This window comes from Melospiza georgiana, chromosome 3 (assembly GCF_028018845.1).
Source record: "Melospiza georgiana isolate bMelGeo1 chromosome 3, bMelGeo1.pri, whole genome shotgun sequence".
NCBI lineage: Eukaryota > Metazoa > Chordata > Aves > Passeriformes > Passerellidae > Melospiza > Melospiza georgiana.
The window spans coordinates 15979878-15994822 of record NC_080432.1 but is presented as its reverse complement, the minus strand read 5'-3'; the positions used below and the strand labels follow the sequence as shown (position 1 = coordinate 15994822).

Genomic DNA, 14945 nt, shown 5'->3' with positions numbered 1-14945 from the left:
TGCCTGGCTGCAGGGTGAGGCCCCAGCCTGGCCCACCTGGTTCTGTCAATGCCAAGTGAACCACGTGTGCCTCAGCTCCTCTGCTACCAAGCAGAGTCAGACTTGCTTAAACCCCTGTTAGAAGAACACCTCCAGGTGGCATAGCCCTGGATTTCTGCTGGGATCAGCCTTTTGGATGCTCACCTGCCCGAAGATCATAACACATCATGGATTATGGATTGTGTGGGTCTGGTGCTGAGCAGACCTGTGAAGATGAGGAGTGTCAGCAGCTCCCCAAACCCCACTGTGCTGAGGCTCTTGCTGAGTGGGAGCAGTCTGCCTGCACAGTGTGGTTGGGAATTCATGAGCACTTGGGCCAATTCCCCCCAAAAACATTCTGCCTGGAGTCCCCAGAGGTGCTCCTAGGTCTGGAGCACAGCATCTTCTTCCCTTTTGCAGTCATCTCTCAGTCCTTCATCAGAGCACTGGTACCTTCAGCTGGAAAATCAAATCAGGAGAAATGGGAAGGCCTCTTGGATGACACAATGTTCTCTCCAATGTGCAAGTTGTGTTCATCAGCTGTACTGTTGTGAGAGAACTGCAGTTGTGGTGTGGCCAGGCTGGGAAGCACCAGGAGCCCACACATCCCTGAAAAACCACAGCTGATGTGGTCAAAATCCCCACATTCAATGGGACTGATGCAGAGGAACTTTCCCCTTGGTGTGTAGTGTTTTCACAGGCATGCTGCAGTAAAATCAGCCTCCAGAAGGGCGATGCGGTCAAGCCAGGAGCCAGCCCCTCCTCAAGAGCCTCAGGGCTGGGGGTGTTCCTCACCAGTGCTCCCTGATTTGCCTTGGATGTGCCAATTTTCAGTTGATGAATAATTGTCTGTGCTGATAACTTGGGGAGTCAAGTGCAGGGTGGCAGCGCTCTGGGAATGGCAGGTTTGGCTCCTGCAGAGCAGGACATCTGATTTATGACTTGCGTGGCAGGCAGTAAACTTGTCAATTAGCTGCCTTGGAAAAGTGATTTTGATTAGTGCAATCAGTAAACACAAAATCTTCCCTTTGATTGCCACCCTGATTAGATAAATTGTTACTTGAGGAGCTGCTAGACAAGGCAGTTTCTTTGGCCTTATAGCTCTGGGAAATGCCTAAGTTTTGCAGGCTAAAGAAAATATTAATTGTCATTCCTTCTTCTGTTTTGTACCTTTCTGAATGCAATTCACTGCTGCAGACTCCCTCCAAGGTTGTTCTGTCAGCCATACAAATGAGTAGGGGGGCTTTAAATGCTTTGATGATGATTTCATTGACGATGATTTCATAAACTGAGCTGCAGAAAGGTGTGGTTACAGCAGGAGACCTGGGTCCTTGCTCACATGCAGAGGAAGGGTCTGCAAACAAGATGTTGCCTGTGTTTCTGTGCTGCTGCTGTCTGTGAACTTGAAAATTATCAGAAACAGAGAGTCATTTTAGGATATTTTTGATTGAAAGTTATGCCGCTCAGGAGCTGTCCAAAACTTTTTAAAATATTTTAAGCTCCAGTTGAAAACCTGCTCATTTTCCCCTAAAGCAGCATTGTGGATTCCATTGCCCTCCCCTTGTATTCCAAAATAAACATGGCTTTGTGTGGGTGCAGCCTGTTCAGGCCTGGAAAAGCCCTTGAGATTCCCAGGCTGATCAGCAGGGAAATGCCACTTCCTTACCCTCAGTCCTGGTCTGCTTCAGGCTGGAAATTGGCTGGAAAAGAGGAGCTGAGGAGCATCAGTTGGTAGCTGTGTGTGTGTTTGGGGATGTAAAACCAGGTTGATGTAGTTGTGTGTCTAGGTGTAAAGCTGAATAAATAACCCTGCATGGGGGATAAATGAAGAATTATGGGCTGGATTGACTTTGCCAAGCAGGCTCCCGGGAAGAGCAGAGCTGCTGGGACTGGGAATTTGTTTGGTGTTCTCTTCGCTGGGGCTGGGACAGACAATCCAGCCACAGCTAGGAGAGAGGCACAGACTTATTTATTTAATGTTTCCCCCTTCCCCTTTGCAGGGGAGGCCAGGCTTCCATGTCCTAGCACGGCAGGGTGTCCGTGTGCCGGCCATTATCCAGCTGCTGGAACCAGCTGTTGGAATTAGGTCACACTTGAAGGCCATTGAAAGCCATCAAAGGTGTCAGTGAAACTGGAGCTTTTGATTGACGCTGGCCCCGAGTGCTGGGGGCTGCCTGGGTGCTTTTGAGGAGCTGCTGCTTTTATCCTGTTTGCTGACCAGGTTATTTAGAAGGACAACAAGCGTTTAATTGCGGGCCCTGTTAAGGCAGCATTGCTCCTGCCTGGCCTTTGTTTGTGCCACCCAAACCAGCCCTGCACAATGGGTGAGTGGGTGGTCTCCTGCACGCCAGCACTGGGGCTCTGGCCAAGGTTTTACCCAAAAAGGCTTAATTCAGTCTGATTCCATTATCTGGGACATCATTAATAGGTTTTTATTAGGGTATTATCACTGCCCGCAGTAACTTTTAAATTTACCTTTAGTGATAATGTATTTATATTTTGTTTTAATGAATTTTTCACCCTTTTCATCCTAAATATAGTTATATTTACCTAAACGTGAATAAAACAGAATAATCCACTTTATTCCATGCTCTGGCCATTGTTTTAGTTACCTTTATGGAATAACTTAGCCCAGTCAGAGGAAAACTGGTCCATATTTTGACTTTATTGGTCACAAACATGGTGTGTTGTGGTAACACAGTGTTGGGTATGTATTTGAGTGCCTGTATTCTTTATATAGTAATGAATGTACTGGTAAGATATATGAATATTAAACTGAGTTGTTAGGGTGACAGACGAGGTTTTGCATCCTCAAAAATTCAAGAGGAGACACCTGCGAAGCATCTGAGCACTTACCAATGCCAGAGCTGGCAATTAAAATTCATAATTCTCTGTTATGAAGCTTGTTGGATGTGCTAGAGCCAAAAAAGTTGCTTTTTCTCCGTTGACAGCAGGACACTGTCCAAGCCAGCAGCAGGAAGCCATGACTTGGAGTGTGTTTGTGGCACATCCAGCCTGAGCTTTCCTGTCTGGCTTCTCAAAAGCATCTCTGGGGCACACAGAGGAGTGAGCACAGCTCCTGAGTTGTTCTTGCTCTCTCTTATTTTCCCATCTCATTTTGCCCTCCAGATCTTCGGCCCCAGGAGTCCTGGAGAGGTCCCACACCCTTGTTCCAGCAGACACCACAAAGGTAAGGCAGGAGGGATGTGAAACGTGCCCAGGAGGGCAGACTGGGCTCTGCCAGCCTTCCCTGTGTTTGGTTTTCCCTTCTCTGTTTGCAGTATTGTGGTTTAAAATTGTGGAAATGATGCTGTGCAGCAGGTTTTTTGAGTTAATTAATGTCCATGATTTATTGGTGTTTTGAGAGCCCACTACGTGGTGTTCATCCTTTAAAAGGCTCGAGTACTTTGTATTAAAAAAAAGGAGGGAAAAACACTTTCCATTAAAACTCAGGCTTCAAAATTAACTTTACTGTTGGTGCTTTGGTACCGTTCTTGGTTCTTTGGCCTTTATCTTATTGAAGCTTTTGAGATACTATGAAATTGAACACAGAGAGCTTAAAACTGCATTAGATTTTGGACAGGCTAAACAAATTTCTTTTTAGGAGGGCTGTGGAGCTTAATGAGGCATAACTAATGGTGTTCCACTTTTATCATTCCTGTGCCACAGCCGCAGCATTAGCACAGACCAGCCATTGATTCTTGCTACAAACCTCTTGAAGTCCTAATCAGCTTCTTTGGTACAAGTTTTTCAGGCCTGACAAGCCCATTGTAGGGCAGTGTCACTGTAGGTCAGTAGTTATTAGTTGCCACTGAAAACAGTTTCTTTAACTACTTAAGGCTGAACTGAATTAAATGCAGAAGGGACTCAGGGAAGGATTATGGAATCTGCAGCCCAATAAGTGCCATCGAATAGAAGGAATGTGACATGGTTTGATAATCAGGGATGTTTTACATGCATCCCCTCATTGATGGCTTGTGTGTCCTCCGGTGGGGTGGGCTCAATAAGCCCAGGCTACCTGTGTCAGCTATGAATAATGACATTTATTTATGTTTATGGAGGAGGCAGAGAAGTTTCTGCTCCAACACCCAGCTTTTTTCTCCCCCTGGGTTTATTTGCAAATGTTTCACCATTGAAAATATGGGCTTTGGGGGAATTTATTGAGCTCTCCACAGCCACTTTCCATGGCAACCATTTTGATCCCCACTGAAGTAAGCCTGGCTCCCTTGTCCTGTGCCTCATCTGTGTGGAATATTGTAAGGCAAGATTCATTCATAATGCAAACTTTAATACTGCTTGGGCCATGGGAGTTGCCACTCCCACCCCTTAATTAAATTCAATTTATATACTTTGATTTTTGAAGGACTGCTGCAGGTCTGTCACTTGTCACTGCCTTCCCTTTGTTACACTGTGCAGGGTTTATGAAAAGCTCTGCCAGCACTGAGGATAAGTAGTTTTGCCGTGTTCTTGGAAGGTTTTGGATTTGGGGAGCAGATCAAACGTGCTTAGAGCTGGTGTTGAGTTGCTGCACAGAGACTTAAGCAGAAAGTTAAACACAGAGACACTTGGTACAGGAAAAAGCATCTGAACCTGTTGAAGGCATTTTGAGTTTCCTGTTCTTTCCCTGGGAGCTGCTGGTTCCCCTAATTCCTGCCCCTCTTGCTGCTGCAGCTCTCCAGGATCAATAGGTGCCATGGGGGAGAGGAGTCAGGGATTTCTGCTCAGGGAGGGAAGGAATGAAGGACTGCTCCAGTCCTGTGGGATGGAGTGGGTGGGCAGGAGGCTGGGATAGCCTGGATTCACCACTCTGAGTAAGGGATAAGCAAGGAGCCCTGTCTCTGCCAGCTGTGCTATTTCAGGGATGGAATGGTGCAGCAGGGGCTAAACTGGATCTTCCTTCCCAGGCCTGGGAGGAAAAACCAGGAGTGTAAAGCTGCTTCTCCATAATCCAGCTATTCCTGTCTCCTGTATGGGATTTCTTGCTTTTAAATCTAGTGGTGCACCTTGGTGTGCAGCAGGGAAACTGAATTTTGGGTTCCCTCTCCCCTGTCCTGACATTCTTGGGCACTGCAGAGGTCCTTTTTGTGCTCTTGAGCCAGGCCAGAATTTATAGAGAGAAATTTGCTACCTGGCTGATGGAAATGTATCATCTGGTTGAACAGAGTTTTTTACTATTCATAGAAATAATTTCCAAAGTGGCTGGGGTGTGAAGACAGGAATCTTTTCCTTTATAAACTCTCCTGAATTTATCTGACCTGGCTGAATGTTTGAGTTGGTTTAACTCTGGGTAGTGCCTGTGTGAGCTCCTGGGGTGCTCCAAGTGGCACAGTTCTCTTTTTTTCTCTTTTTTAGTTCTTTTTTGGTTACAGTTTTGCTGTGTACAGATCTCCACCCTCAGGTGATTTAGATTACCAACCAGTGCCCCAACAAAGCAGTGATGTTAGTGGTGTTGTGTTTAATTTGTTAAATATCTCAACTTTTCACTAAATAACACTTAAAAAGTTTAAACTCTGTGCCAAGTAAAAATTAATGCCTAAAGAAATTTGTGTCAAACTTCCCCATTCCAGGCATGGAGCAAGAGCTGGTCTGTGAGTTTTAGGCATATTTATCACCAGCACTTGTTGTAGAGGCAGAATGATTGTTAATAAAAGCCCCAGAGCTGGGGCTGTATAGGTAATTCTCTGCAGCTTTCCTTATGGCTGAGCAGTGCATTTTTCATGGAGAGTTTGCTGTTTTCTAGGAACCATGAGGGGAAAAAACTTAGCACTCAAAGCACTAAATCAAAAGAAGCGAGTATGAACAAAGGATGAACTTAGAACGTTGAGTTGGAGAGTTTAGTCCCCACAAATGTAAAGTGCTCTTGGCTTTAACTACAGCATGGCTCCTTCTGAGGGGTGGTGTGTCGGGCAGCAGGTAAACCTGGGATGCAGAGCCTCTGCTGTCCCCATCCCAAACATGGGATGCAGAGCCTCTGTTCTTTGCTGTCCCTACCCAAACCTGGGATGCAGAGCCTCTGTTGTGATCCCAAACCTGGGATGCAGAGCCTCTCTTCTTTGCTGTCCCTATCCCAAACCTGGGATGCAGAGCCTCTGCTCTCTGCTGGCCCTGCTCTGCTCAGCCAAGTCCCTCTTCAGCAGGGGTCAGGAAGGATTAACTGTCTCCACTCTCCATGTTTTTCCCTCACAACATCATATTGTCCTGCAGGACCCACCTGCTCTGAATCCTTTAAGGAATTGTCCCTCAGCCGTGCTCAGCTGTAACAACCGGATCACGGCCGTAGCATTTCCCCTAAATATTTTGAATCAAACAATATTGGACGTGTTCTACCTGTTGCTTTCTAATTATCATGTCAGAATGAGTACTTGAAGGAAATGAAAACATTTCTTGCTGTGGGTAATCCAGGATGGCAAACTGGGCCATAATGGATGTGGGATCTGCGTTCCCATATAAACTGTACACCAAATGTCAGTCAGCCCGTGCCAATTAGTGCTTATGTTGCTAGGTCACCGTGGTCAATTGAAAACGGCATCAATAGAACTTGAAAAGGTTTCTTCCCGATCAGACCTCCTGACATATTGAGCAGAATAATGGATGGGAAAAAGCAGCCAAGGCCCCTACCCTAGATTCCGAACGCTCGCCGTAAGAATTCATTTGCAACCTGCAATTAACTGGGAAGAATGGACTCCCAGAAAGAGTCTGGGCATTCAAAGAAAGCCCCTGGCTCCCGTGTGGCACATGTTTACTCCTGGGGTGTGCTGGGGAGCCTTTGGGATCAGCAAATCTGCCCCTGCAATAAGAGGTGCACGGAAGCCTTCCAGGGAATTGGAAAAATCCGCTGCGTGCGGCCGAGTTTGCCGCTCGCGGCTGTGCCGAAGGAAGAGGTCGGCAAAGCAGCCTTTAGGGAGGATTTGGGGAGATATTCCCTGCTCCTGGTTTCTCACTAGCACTGGGCTGTCCGTGCTGAGCTCAGAGACAAAGCCAGAAGTGGGTCTGTGCTGTGGGAGGCTGTGCAGGAGCCCCGTTCCCACTGCAGCGTTCTCTCCTCGCGCAGAACCGCCGGAGCTGCTCCTCTGCTCGCCTGGAACCGCGTGATGCAGTCCCCAAACCAGTTCCAGCCAGCCCAGTACCAGGGCATGGGGCCCATGGGATACCCCCAGAGACCCGAGGACCGCATGGACAGGGGCAGACAGGTAGGAAAGAGGGGCCCCACATGGTGTGGTGCACTGTGCTCCCCTCCCAGCCACAGCTTCCTCCTCCTGGGGCTGTGCAGAGGGAGTGTGGCATGGGCAGGCATTGCTGAGCAGGTTTTAGTGTCACTGTGTCACCATGCACAGGTGGGTGACTGCCTGGCTGCACCCCTGGCACAAGGGCCCTGCTGGGAATGCACCACCAGTGACAGGGTCACTGTCCTCCTGCAGCCTGAGGCAAGCATTCCCACCAGCCTTCCTCTTCCACAAGGAAATCTGCCCATTGGACCTTTTGGGTTCTCCTCAACGTGTTTAAAATGTAGATTCTTACACCTTCCTGAATTTCTGCCCTGAATTTCTTATTGGCTTTCTCTGAGCTGAAAAGATGCTTAATGCAAATGCTGGGTTCTCCTAGCCCAGAGGAGTAAGCATGTGGACATAGCTCTCTGCAGTTAAAAGGAAACAAGCAATTGTGAGGGGAGAACTTCATCCAAAATTGCAGGTGACTTGGTCAGCAGTTCATGAAAATGCCACAGAGTGAAAATGCTGCTTGAGAGTAGCAGGTGACTGTGCTTAGGGAATTTTTTTTGGGGTGTGATCCCAGTAAAACATGATCTGCATATTGTACCAGAAGTCTGGGTGTTTACACTGCTAAACACTCATTTTAAATAAATTTTGGATATCTAGGTTGAACTCCTAGCTCTGCTGCTGTTTGTGGAAGTCAGGACTGGGAAGGTTAGTGACCAGTCCCAGGGAGGAGGAGGAGGTGACAGCCCTATTGCCCTATCCTTGATGTGGAAATTAGGGCACAAACTGTTGGAAATGTGCCTTCTGCTGGGGCCTGATTCAGCTCAGGACAAGTCAAGTTAATTTTCTTCCTCCCAGCCTGCTCATCTACCCAGTACCCAGATGTGTGTTACACAGCTCATCACCAGTACAAACCCTGCCAGCACTGGTTGTGACTGGAGGCAGAAATCACCAACATGGATCATAATCACAGGGAAATAATGGGGCCTGAACATTGCCCCAACCTGTGGAGCTCTAAAATACATTTTAAATTTGGTTAAGATCAGATTTCAGAAATCTTTCGTTTTGTGCCACACAAGTTTACCCAAAACCCCAGAGGCAGAGGAATAAATCCCTGATTGCACTAATCCATAGCAGGGACTGCTGTGCTCCTGGGGGAAAATTGGGGGAGGATCTTTGTGCTGCTGGAGTCTGGGCAGGGTTTAATTAGTCTGGGAAATGGACTCCTGGAAAATTCTGTCTGCCATGGCACACACTCTGCTCTGTCCTTCATCCCAGGCAGGATGCCCCTATAAAGGAATCTGTGCTTGGAGCACTTCATTCCCAGCCTTAAATTGTGGTGCCCAACAGCTGGAATCGTGAGGGGGAGCAGGAATGGTTTCCAAGCAGGGTTTGCAGTGGGGGCCCAGGGAGGGTATCCCTGTTAATTCCCACTTTGGAGCCCTGTGGACATCCACAGCCTGGGTAAAGGTGTGGCCTTGCCCAGAACAGAATTCCCCTGGTGCTGGCATGGACCCACCTGTAGGTGCAGGAAACATTTAACCCAGCAGTGACAACCCTTTATTTAATTTTTATTCACATACATGATGAGTTCATAATGAAGCACAAATCTTTTAGCTGCAGTGAATTTGCTTCCTTTTAAAATTCCCTTTGCAGTTGTGCTGCAACTGTTTATCTGCTTTTAATTTTCTTTTTTTTTTTTTTTTTGCTTTTTTTCTGTTCTTGTTATTTTTAAATGAACTTTCAGATGTCATTATTTCTTCGAGGCTGGAGTGAAATGAGAAAGTACCTGAAAGGGTTTAGGGTGCCAGCCTAATCATTGAATCCGGCCTTGCTGCCTGAAAATTTCAAAGCTTTAAAGCCTTGAAAAGGGATTCAAGTGGAAGTGGTGACACGTAGCAGCATAAATAATTATCTTTGGGCCCTTTCACCTCTGAATTCTTTTTTTACAGCGTACAGAACATGGTCTGAAGAGGTTAATAAACGCGCTGCCGCAGAGTGCTTACAAAATTAATGCAGCTGCCATGGATCTGGGGGGCTCCCTGGGAGTGGGGCTTTGCTGCCTTCCAGCTCTCCCAGAGAAGCAAAGAATGAGCTTGCTGGGGTGGTGCAGGTGTTGGGCAGTTTTATTCCAGCCCGGAGCAGCACACAACGGAGCGTCCACCGCATCCGCGGCCGCTGCAGCACTCCCAGGCCTCCGCTTTGTCCTTCCCTGCTGATGGTTTGGAAGGGTTTTTTAAGAGATGTAGCCAACTTGTTTCTTTTTTTAATTGAGTTCATCAAGCCTGGAAACAAACCTTCCCTGCACGGGCAAGGCTGCAGGAGCCTCCCTGGCAGGTCTGCTCACGGCTCTGTGGTTTCCGTGGTTATCCCAGCCGCCGTGGGCTGTGATGGAGAGAGATTTCTCTTTTAAAGGCAGGAAGCCCCTTTTTCACTCCACACCCAAAATCCCTGAGTAAAGAGCAAACCAAGGCTGTAGCTGGTGTTGGTGCATCACCTTTAATTAACTTGCTGGTCGCTGCAATGTACCATGTTTGGAAATCATTTTAAATGCTTCAGGGGTGCTCTGTGAAAATTTTAAACGGATTTTTCCCCTGGTTACCTGATGTACCAAATGCCTGAATTTAAGTAGAAATATACATCTAATTTGGAGTAATTTCCAAAGTGAGATTTGGATCTCTTTGACCTCTTATTAAAGCGAACGAGTGCTGGAAAACACCTCTTCTGCAACAAATACAGCTTTTGTTTTTCCTTAAAATACTTTAGTGTAAAAACGCTGAGTGTGAGCTGCCCCACGTCCCTGGCTCCAACATTTCTCCTTTTGCAGCAGAGGTGTCACAGGTGGGAAGTCCCTTGCCCACGGTGGGGGTGAATTTATTTAGGATTCCAAAGCCTGTGCAGTGCAGCAATCCATTCCCAGCCCGTGTTTTTGGGAGACTCCACAGCCAGATGAGGGGTGCTCAGCCCTGCTCCTGGCACCTCTCTGAGCAGAGGATGTTTTGTCCCCGTTCCCTATGGCGCCTGGAGCTCACCCCACTTGTTTACTCGTGCTGCTAATCCCAAAAATAAATGCTTGCTTTTGTTTGTTTGTTTGCAGGCGTACGGCCCCGGGAGGCCCTACCCGCTCCAGCATCCCGCAGGAAGGTACAGCTGGAATTAGCTCCTGCCTCCTGGTTTTATTTTTTAAACATGGAAAACGTCTGGGATTTTTGCTTTTGTTCTTTTTATTATTTGTGGGGTGAGGGGGGAAAAAAAAAATGGAATTGTTAAGCACCATCCCTGTAGTTTTTAAACGGATGCCTGTTTTAAATGTGCACATTTCTTACGGACCTGATGATTTTTTGGGAGGGACTGGGAAGAGCGGATTGCCGTCGGACGAGGTGGGAGTGCTGCGTTGTCCTCCTTACAAATCCAAGCTATGCTGAGCGCTGCCCGCCCCTCTGAACTCCAAACATCCTCTACTCCACACACAAGAGCCTGAAAACAGACAAGGGGTTGGAAAGAATGCCCAGAAATGGGATTTTATGGACTCTGGGGGCAGACCCAGCAGGCAGCCGGCAGCGCTGAGAGAGACACGGCCCTCGCTGCTCCTTGGCAGGTGCTTCCTTTGGTTTCTCGGACTCTGAAGTAAAATATTTCAACTTTTTTTGGACGTGTGCCCGTTTCTGGCGTGGGTTTTGTCATGGCATAACCAGGCAGGGGCTGTGGGTTTGTCTGTTTGATACCTAATTTAAAACGGCTGCGAAGGGCAGGAATTCCATTCGTTTTTAGCACTCTTTCTAGGGATTTTCTGTGTGGGTGTACCAAATCAGTAAATATTTTTATTTGCTTTATAAAGTGGCTTTTGAAATTCTGAGCAGTGGCGTGTGGTTAATTTCCAGCCCCATCCAGAGCCTGTTTATATTTTTGCTTCTGTGCACGCATTACAGTTGATGTATTGGAATATAATTTCACCCAACTTCTAGCATTTAAAATTCTTTGTTTAATAAGAAAAAAAATATTGAAATGAGGGGAGCATCCAGTTCAGCTTTCCCTTTGGATTTTTCAATTAAATCCAGGTATTGTGTAAAGTTCCCAACCCCACTCTGGCCCTGACTCCTTGGAGCTCCCTTCTTTCCAAACGTCCAGGTGTTAATCGCCAGCAACTGGGGGGAAAATGCCCTGACAGCCCTGTTTAACTTGGAAGGAAGAAATCAACGTGGATTCATTATTTTCAAGTGATGGAAGGTGGAGCAGAATCCCTCATTGTGATGCAGCATTCCCGGGGCTGGGAGCCACCAGCCCTCCCCAGGGCCTTCTCCCATGGCTGGGAAAAGATTGGGGTGCTCACAAAGAGCCATTTTGCTTTTCCAGCAGGACAAAACCAGCTCTGATGGTGAGTTTTCATGGGAATGGACTGGAGGAAGGAGTGGGGTGGGTTGCCTACATTCCAAAGGTGGATGGACCCGCGTGCTGGTGGCTTTGTCCCTTGCTCCAATTTTTTGGGTCACAAAAAGTCTGGGTAAACATTTGGGAAAGGTTCATCCCTACAGGCTTCGCTTTGCCCAATCCTTCTTCACCCCCTTGCAGTGTGAGTGGAGCCAGCCTGGGCCCTGGGAGCTGTGCTGCCCACTTGGAGCTCTGCTTGGAGCAGCGTGCTGGCCCTGAGGCTTCCTTTCCTCGGCTGGGATGCAGGACCTGGCTGGGCAGCACCACGTTCCTGGGGCTCTGCTGCAGTTCCCTTTGCCCCCAGCTGCTGGGGAAGCCTGGGGGTCACCCTGGGACAGCATCCCTGTGGAACTCCTCAGGCTGCTTTGCTCACAGGTAACGTTTGGGTTTTTCCCCCACGCTGGAGCTGAGCCCGATATATCCCCTTGGATTTAACAGAGTTTGAGGGGGAAGCCACTCACCAGGCTGGGCTCAGTCCCACCCCAGAATTTAAGTACAAATACCATCTAATTTGGAGTCACTCTGGGCCGTTTCCCGTGGGACCCAGCAGGGAGAAATTCTCCCTCATGGAAAGGGGAGGGAGCCAGGGAGGAAAGGGATCTCTTTCCAGAAGAACGGTGGAGATTCCCTTCCCCTCCAGGCTCCCACATAAGGCTTGGGGACAGGTCTGGGACTGAGTCTGTGGTCTTGCAGAGGCCAAAATCCCGATTTTCCATATCAGAATCATTCCTTCATGGCACAGCTGGGAGTGGAGCAGCCCTCGGTGCTTCCCGGGGCTGGGGTTCAGCGGGTCCCCCAAGGATGGGGGAGCCTGGCAGAGGCAGGAGGGACACAGAATTAAATCCTTAGCAGCCGACAGGGAGGCAGAAAAGAGGGGATTTTGAGCTTGTCCTTCGGTCCGTACACCGAGAAAGAAGCAGCCGAGTCCTGAGAACAAGGCTTCCTTTTTATTGTTTAAAATAAAATTAAAATAAAAAATAAAAGAAAGAAAAATTGCCGGAAGGAGTCCCGAGGAGCGTTTCCCGACGTGCGGGAGTTCCTCGGACAGTGGCGCGGGGATGAATCCCGCTCCGGCTCCGTGCATCCCCCGGCCCCGGCTGCTGCGGGGTCCGATCCCGGCGGGAAGCGGGGTCCAGCCCCGGGGATCCCCGGGCTCTCCGTCACCTCCGCAGGGCTCCGAGCCAAGGGCCGGGGGCTTGAGGCGGCTCCGCGGGACGCGCGCCCCGTCCACGCACGGGCATTCACTGACTGCGCGGTGTTTGATAACAACAACGAGAAAAACGGGGTTTTCCCCTTAAACCCGAGCACCGACGCTGCGGGGCTCTCCTGCCACGGCTCCCGCCTCAGCTGAGCTGCGACCCAATTTACCTCGGGCGGAGATAAGAACGGGATTGCACCGTTCCGGGGCACCCCCACGGCGTTAATTCGGCCGCGATGAGCCGCGCCTCGGAGGGTTTATCGCGATATGCGCCGGGGCTCCGGGCTGCGCTGCCGCCGGGGCGAGGGGCCGGGCCGAAGCGGAGCCCCGCGCTGCCCCGGCCGCCCCAGCCCCGTCGGGAGGAGCTCTTGGCGGCCGGGACACGGACGCACCGACACTCACACAAATCCACTCTGATTCACACTCACGCAAGCGCTCGGAGCTGCCGTGGGGGCCGTTTGTCCAAAAACAGCAGAGACTTAAAAAAAACTCGAAGGGAGGCCGGGAGGGGACCGAGGGTGGGGCGGCCGTCGGCGATCCCCGCGGGCACCGGGCAGGGCGGAGCGTCCGGTGCCGGAGGAGCGGCGCACTCGGGGGGACACACACGGGACGCACCGATTGTTATTACCACGTCCTGCCGTAGAGCAGGTTGGGGCTGACCATGCCGCCGTTGTAGTCGACGCCGGCCGAGTCCAGGGGGGCCAGGGGAGCCACGGGGCCGTGCAGCGCCGGCGGGCTGGGCGACAGCTCCTCCAGGTCGGCCGCCTGCCCCAGCGAGCCGGGGTGCGGGTGCGCGGCGGGCGCGGCGGCGGCGGCAGCGGGGGCCGCGGGGGCGGCGGGCCCGGGGCCCGGGGTGGCGTTGCCCGGCGGCGGGCAGGGTTTGCCGTCCTTCACCAGCACCGGCACGGCCACGCGGCGCGGCGAGGGCTGCTGCTGGCACAGGCCGCCGCTGCCGCCGCCGCCGCCGCCGTCGGGGTGCAGCTGCTGCGCGGCCGCCTTGTCCTTGGCCTGGCGCTTCATCTTGTAGCGGTGGTTCTGGAACCAGATCTTCACCTGCGTGGGGGTCAGGTGGATCAGGCTGGCCAGGTGCTCCCGCTCGGGCGCCGACAGGTACTTCTGCTGCTTGAAGCGCCGCTCCAGCTCGTAGACCTGCGCCTGCGAGAAGAGCACCCTCCTCTTCCTCCGCGGCGCGGCGTGCAGCGGCACGATGGCCTTGGCGCCCTCGGCGATGCCGCTCAGGCCGCCCATGCCGGCCACGTTCATCCCCGCCGACGGGCCCATGAACCTGGAGACTGAGCGGGACGGCCTGCTCAGCGCCCGCCCCGTCGGGGCCGCGGCCCCGCTCCCCCCGCGCCCGGCCGCCCCTCATCCTCATCCTCATCCTCCTCCTCCCCATCCGCGCCCCCCGCGCCCGCACTTACTGCTGGAGTAGCGGGGGTCGCCGCCGGGCCCGTACCAGCCGCCGCCCGCCGCCGCGCCGCCCCGCATCCCCTCGGGGTAGGCGGGCAGCTCGCCCACGTTGCCCAGCCCGCCGTTGCAGTAGCCCCCGACGGCGCCGTGCGGGAACTGCGACACGCCGTGGGGCATGTGGTAGGCGGCCGCGCCCGCGGGGACGTGCTGCGGCACGGCGGCGGCGGCGGCGGCGGGGGGCACGGAGGCCTGGCGGTACGGCCCGAGGGGCGCGCCCAGCCCGCCCGCCCCGTCCATGCCGCCGAACTTCTTGTAGCTCTCCTCCATGGGGCTGAGGATGTCGGTGACCGAGAAGGGCGTCGTGTGCTTGGGGCTCAGCGACATGGCGCGGCGGGGCGGGACGCGACGGGGCGGGCCGAGCCGGGCCGGGCGCTGCCGCCGGCACCGCCGAGCCGTCCGCGGCGGCGGCCACCAGCCCCGGGCGCCGGTAGCTCGCCGGTTCTTTTAGCCCGGCGCCGGGTTTACGCCAGACGCGGGGGGGCGGAGCGGCGGCGGCGGCCCCGGCCCCTCCCCGCCTCCCGCCGGCCCCCGGCCCCGGCCCCCTCCTCCCGGCCATTGTCCTGCGCCCGCCCGACGGCTCTTAAGCCCGGCCACGCCGGGGCAGCGCCCGAGCGGCT

At 52.1% G+C, this 14945-nt stretch overlaps 2 protein-coding genes across 2 annotated transcripts in view; one reads left to right on the top strand and one right to left on the bottom strand.

Annotated features, from left to right (window-relative positions):
• XRN2 (5'-3' exoribonuclease 2) overlaps window positions 1–11088 on the top strand; it is a 32479-nt gene extending 21391 nt beyond the window's left edge. Inside the window, exons 28-30 of the mRNA XM_058021121.1 lie at window positions 3148–3208; window positions 7070–7208; window positions 10330–11088. Coding sequence (XP_057877104.1) covers window positions 3148–3208; window positions 7070–7208; window positions 10330–10392 — 263 coding nt within the window. The 3' untranslated portion in view covers window positions 10393–11088. The remainder of the gene's footprint in view (window positions 1–3147; window positions 3209–7069; window positions 7209–10329) is intronic.
• A 2394-nt stretch (window positions 11089–13482) lies between these two features.
• Window positions 13483–14655, bottom strand: NKX2-4 (NK2 homeobox 4). Its single transcript, XM_058021094.1, has 2 exons — window positions 14280–14655; window positions 13483–14150 (listed from the first exon to the last, which is right to left on the bottom strand). The coding sequence occupies exons 1-2, from the start codon at window positions 14650–14652 to the stop codon at window positions 13483–13485; spliced, it is 1041 nt and encodes a 346-aa protein (XP_057877077.1). The 5' UTR covers window positions 14653–14655.
• Between the last annotated feature and the right edge of the window lie 290 nt (window positions 14656–14945).